The sequence below is a fragment of the Akebia trifoliata genome, chromosome 4 (genome assembly GCF_017979445.1).
Source record: "Akebia trifoliata isolate Shusen 1 chromosome 4, ASM1797944v1, whole genome shotgun sequence".
Classification (NCBI taxonomy): Eukaryota; Viridiplantae; Streptophyta; class Magnoliopsida; order Ranunculales; family Lardizabalaceae; genus Akebia; species Akebia trifoliata.
The window spans coordinates 28,128,527-28,134,369 of NC_141378.1; the positions used below are offsets into that span (position 1 = coordinate 28,128,527).

General features: G+C 33.7%; 1 protein-coding gene across 10 annotated transcripts; it reads right to left on the bottom strand.

Moving 5' to 3' along the window:
* Positions 1–1,899: 1,899 nt before the first annotated feature.
* On the bottom strand, positions 1,900–4,587 carry LOC147404656 (putative glutathione peroxidase 5). Of its 10 annotated transcripts, none has more exons than XM_086437761.1 (4): positions 4,156–4,587; positions 3,965–4,040; positions 3,813–3,866; positions 1,900–2,022 (listed from the first exon to the last, which is right to left on the bottom strand). In XM_086437761.1, exons 1-4 carry the CDS (start codon positions 4,210–4,212, stop codon positions 1,934–1,936), a joined length of 276 nt encoding a protein of 91 aa, XP_086293887.1. In that variant the 5' UTR covers positions 4,213–4,587; the 3' UTR covers positions 1,900–1,933. The 10 variants fall into 10 exon arrangements, 4 of the variants coding, with proteins under 4 accessions (XP_086293887.1, XP_086293886.1, XP_086293885.1 ...); XM_086437760.1 differs by having other exon boundaries at positions 1,900–2,037; XM_086437759.1 differs by having other exon boundaries at positions 1,900–2,073.
* Between the last annotated feature and the right edge of the window lie 1,256 nt (positions 4,588–5,843).

Here is a 5,843-nt window from a genome sequence, read left to right on the forward strand (position 1 = left end):
GCGTATGTCCTCTATAGGATTTTGGTTCCCTTGCACTTCTTAGGCTACATGAGCCTAAACTTTCACTACAATTCCCTTTGCTGCAATTCCTATAGTAGCTTATGCTGCCCTCTCTACTTAAGTTGGGTGTTACACCCTTTCGACCATTATTCATTGTGTTCGTCATCTGTACGACGTGTTTTTTATTTGCTCCCATGAACGACACCAATTGTAGAGGTGAATTTTGTGATCACCTCAAGATTCTTGATCACTCAATCAATGATTTGCGACTCCTCGAATCCTTCCATGTTTCCTATTTCACAGAGCCACCGATGTCTAAGTTAGTTCTAGAGAAAATTCAACAGAGTTTAAGTGTAGGAAAATTACATACCTTTAATGTGGTGGTTCTCCTCTATTTATAGAGAGGGGAGTTTCTATTTTGCACTTTTTCCTCTCTTATCCCCTTCTATTTTGGGATAAGAATTGTGTGAGATTCCTTTTCTAAGAGTCCCTTCTAATTCAGTTATTGAAATCCGAAAATTTGAGGGATTCGAACCCTTTCCATTCACGAAATCATGTTTCCTCAACCTTCGTCCGAGCCCCTTTTCTCGGTGAACCATCCAAGCGACTACACCACCCAAGTCGAAAAAATGCTCCCCAGTGAACTCTATTATTCCTTAGTGACATGTGTCATTACCTCATAGGCCAGATAATTTATCCCTCCACATAAATCCAAAATTTTACCATTTTATCATTCTTTTATAATTTATTGTTATAATAGTAAGTAAAAAAAATACAAAAAATAGGAAATGAATAAGATTTAACATTAACTTAGTTGTTTTGTCAGAAAGAAGATGAGAAAAGGTGGTGATGGTAGCTCGTTTGTTAACAAGAGAGACAATGATGCACTCAATATGGGGGGTTGTAAATTAAAAATGTTATAACTGTTGAGGTGTAGTTATAATTATAGTGCACTTAGGTCGAAGTTTAGGTGCGAGTAGAGCAACCCATTTGAGAATTTTAAACGACGGACTTGGACTACCAATAACTCAAATTGAAATGGTTCCAAAGTCACTAAGTAAACCAATTTTATGTGAATGGTGGACCAAATTAGTATGCCACAACACAAATTATGAGAGTGCCTAATGTTGCTCAACTACTCACAGTAAAATATTTGACAAAAGTTGACAAAAATGTGTGGTTAGAGGATACTAACTTTGCTTACGTGGAATGTGAGTCGAACTTAATTGGTGCTATATTAATGACCGGGTTATACATAGGAGTGATGATACTCCAATTTCACGTAGTGCGGTCTTGGAGAACCATGTTTTAGAGACCGCAAGAACCACACTCCACTATTGGTCCGCGTGTCACACTATTTCTCACTTGATTCTTCTCCCACACACACCACGTGGATTAATAGAGGAGTAGAGTTTCTAAGAGTGATTGTTTGATCACAACCCAACATTGTTTTGACATCCAGCGCTGATGACGTAAGTAATAAAAGAAGTTTTCTCTCTTTCTACCTATAATGAAAAAAAAAAAAATTGAAATTTCCTGATTAGAACACTTTCGGGCATTCGAAAACATGATCAAATATCAAAATGCTGTAGAGGATGAAATATTATGAATTAAAAAAAATAAAAAATTCACTATTAAATTTTAATTTTAAATTTGGGTACTTAGTAACTATTCATTTTCAAGACCATCGATCAAGTTCGAAAAATTTTGTTTGTTCTTTACATTTGTTTTTACTAAGAGATTTTTCATGAAATCTAGAAGATTGGAATGTTGGACTTTCAGTATGATAATCCATGTGAATCTCACAATAATTTTTAAGATTTGAAATCTAAAAATTAAGATTTCTAGATAGTGAATGTGCAGATAGGAGAGAGAAATTTTTTCACTTATCACTTACTTCGGGCCTGATTGATTCAGCTGCCAGAATCTGCTGTCAGCTTCTGCTGCCAGAATCTGCTGTTAGAATCTGCTGCCAGAATCTGAAACACTGAAAAGCTTGCTTGATAGAGCTTTCTAAAAGTGCTGTGCTGTCAGAATCTGCTGTCAGAATCCGGTAATTACTGCTTGATACAGCTTCAAGAATTTGCTGTGTTAGGGTAAAATGACCAAAATACCCTTAAGGTTGATAATGCACCCAAAATGCATTAAAAATGATCAGAATACCCCTATAAATAGATAATTACACTAAATATATATAAATATAAATATAATAAAATTATATAAAAATTAAAATAATAATTATTTTAATTTTAAAATGTCTATAAAAATTATAAAAAAATTTAAAATTCTATAGAAATTTCGGCAGCATCTCCTTAAAAAAATGGACATATGGAATTTTCCTGATAAACAAAATACCTGCATAATACACAATCCAAAATTCACATTGTACATAACACATCCACATTACATCGTATATATTAGTTGATCTTAACAAAACTAAGTTGATAATTGTCATAAAATAGTCATTTAATTTTAATTTCTAACAAAACAGCCCATGTGTATCATTTGGCATGTATCACAAGTGGGTAAAATCGCCTTATACTATCAACAACTAATGCATGACTTACCATGAGGCTAAGTGCAATGTTGCAGTGCTGTGAATGTAATGGGATTTACAACAAAAGTAATTGTGATGGAACATTAAAACAGTCATAAGAAAAAAAAAGAAAATGCATGGATGTAATATTCGCAATTTTGGTGAAATAAGACCATGTTGAAAGTAATATAACATTCCAAAATGCATGGAAATGTGTCAATTAAATCCCACTCTAGCCCTACCATAACCCATCGAAGAAAATTCAATCATTGTGTAACTAAGGTTGGATCGGATTACCAAAACACAACAATGATATTTGAATCTCATATTCATCTTAACAATAACAAAATATTGAACAAGATACTTAAATCTATTTGAAAACAAACAGAAATTTATTTCAATGCTAAGCAAGCGGAAATATTTTCAATGCAAAGCAATCGGAGTTTTGGTTATTTAATATAATTAAGGGAGTTTTGGTTATTTAATATAAAAAAATCCTAAAGGAATTACTTTAAAAAGGAAAGTAATTTAGACAAACATACACCTCTACGTTTAAGTGAATATTTGAGATGCACCCTTGGTTTTCAAATACCCTTAGATGTCTTTAGCAAGGCCACTATATTTATATCTAAATCTATAATCAAGTTAAACTAATAAAAATATCTATCCTAAAGAGTAAATTTCACTAAGGTATGAAACAAACAAAAGCTATTTTGTAAAGTTATATCATAAAATATCAACATTTAAAGATTTTGAAATAATCCATATAATATCCAATCGTATCTTTCTAGTTGTTCTCTCTGGCATGAAGCCAAGTTTGCATTTGTTTGTTTCTTGTATTATTCTTTTCTACATGACCCTATTCCAAAATTTTATTCCACAATAGGTAGTGCAATTCCGCACATCTCCCTATCCTTTAAAATAGGTGTCAAATTTTTTTCCCATAATTGACATCCAAATATTAATCTTTCTACCATTTAGATCAGATTTCATTAATCTTTCCAACAAAGGGGAAAAACAAAATAAATAAATAAAAACCCTTCATAGGTTAGATGCTCCAAAAGAAAAAGGTAAAAGTAAGCAAAAGTCCTTCATGAAAATTTCAATAATCATCCAAAATTTGAGAAAAGTAAGCAAATCCCTTCATGGGTTAACCTCCAAAAAGGGAAAATTAAGCAAAAAAATCCTTCATAGGAAATTACCAAGTGTAGCCTTCATGGGTACTTCAAAAATTGATCCAACAAAAAGAAAACAAAACAATATAACAGAATCTCACCTTTATCCTTGTATTTGGTGTAAAGCTCAGTCAATTGGGTATAATTGGTATCCACTGTTCAGCTCCAAACACAATCCCATTAATATTCAGAAAAACCAAAATAAATAAATAAATAAGATTGATGAACAACCCATTTTTGAAAAATAAAGTACCATTTGAAAGCAACGTTACCAACAACAATAATCTTCCCTTTGTAAATGTTGAGATCAACATCCTTCCCTTTACAATCTTGAAGAGAAAATCCCATAATTTCAAAGAACCCATATGCGTGCAAGTGATGAATTTTCATACAGAGAGACAGAGAAAAAAAAATTGAAATTGAAATCTGATAAAATTAACTTACCTTGACTGTGAAATCATGGAGGGACTGATCTAAGGTAGATGATTGAGAAGCACCCATACCAAATCAAGGGTTTGTATGGCAGAGAGAGAGAGAGAGCGAGAAAGAGAGAGAGAGAGAGAGAGGGAGAGACTTTAGGAGAAGAGGAGAAGACGACGACGTCGGTGTTCGAGGGTTCTATCGAGAACGACGTTGCTGTGTGAGGATTCTGTCGAAGAAGAGACGAAGAGAAATCGATGTTGCTGTGAGGGTTCTGGCGAAGAAACGAAGAGAAATGAGTTAAAAAAAACGAAGGGTAATAACGTCTTTTCACATGAGACGTTTTTCGGTAATTCGCGTCTCCCGCAAACGCAAATAGAAAAAGCTCTAAAATTCCACTTTTCACATTTGCGTTTATAAACGCAATTTCGTAACGCAAACTCGGTAAAACAAAACGCAAATGATTGCGGTCCGTTTGATTCAGCTTCAAAACGTCGCGTTTTGACGCAAACGCCGGTAAAATTGCATTTTGAAGCGCAATCAATTGCCCCCTTCATCATCGTCACAAGTCAAATCAGTGTTGGGCTGTGAGGTTTCTTGGGATCCCTAGAACGTGGGTCTCCAAAATCACAATTGGTTATTTGCTCACTGTCAGCAGGAACATCTCCCCTTTCACGGATATTGTCTACACATGATGATGGCAGTATTAAATGGATTAAGTCTTGAATTCTTTAATAATTTCTTATTTGTTTAAATTTAGAATGAAAAAACAATAATAATAAAAGTGAGGCTACTCTCCTAATAAAAAAAAGATGCCTAAATTCAGGCATGGGTCGGACAACGTACATTCTTAAATTAAATAATTAAGCTTATTAACTTAATTAATTAAAGGGACCAAAAAAATTCCATTGAGTCTAATAGCCTTTGCTTACATATCTACTTGACTCGACTCGACTCGACTCGACTTGGTTGAATTTAAAATACACATGTCCAAAACATCGAAAAATTCTCCAGATGCACATTGTACTAAATTTAATGGAATATAAACGGTTCAGACCTTAGGTCCAAGACCAAAGAGTTGTTGGATTTTTAATTGTCAGTTGGTCAAAATGGAGCCAAAGAATTTCAACTTTGTGGCTGCTGACAACCACCGTCCATAGCTGGACACCTCACATGGAGCCATCTTAAATTTAACATATGCCAATTTTCTACTCCAAGGACCACATGGAGGGGGATCCACGGTTTTTTTTTTTAAATATATATCTTAAGCATTATGTGTAAAATAAGCCAAGGACTGGATTCGGATCAAATTATCGACCCACTTAACCTGCCTAATGATTTTGTGTATAAAGTTTATTTAAGGACTTTTAGCATTCAATTCATGGGTGCATGGCAATGGCAAAAAAAAAAGGGCCACTTTTTTTTTTTCACACTTAAAATAGTGCTACAGTAACTTATGTTTTTGGATACAAATGCCCTCACCTATGTTTCTTTAATAAACCTTTGAAAAATAATCTTCTAAATTACAATTTTGTCCCTCCCAACATTTTGTTTCAAAGAGAGAGAGAGATAGAGCTTTAGGGTGTGTTTGGAAATGGGAGTTGAAGTTACAACTCTCACCTTCGAATTATAATTGGTTATTTGGTTAATCAATTCCATGGAGTTACAACTCCAAGAAAGTCATTAACTATCATTTTTAAAGGAGTTACTAC

Coding starts and splice junctions, on each gene's coding strand:
- LOC147404656 (XM_086437758.1), bottom strand. CDS start 4,212: ATGGGTGCTTCTCAATCATCTACCTTAGATCAGTCCCTCCATGATTTC. Junction 4,041..4,155: donor TCCATGATTTCACAGTCAAG/GTAAGTTAATTT, acceptor TTTCTCTTCAAG/ATTGTAAAGGGAAGGATGTT. Junction 3,867..3,964: donor GGTAACGTTGCTTTCAAATG/GTACTTTATTTT, acceptor GGAGCTGAACAG/TGGATACCAATTATACCCAA.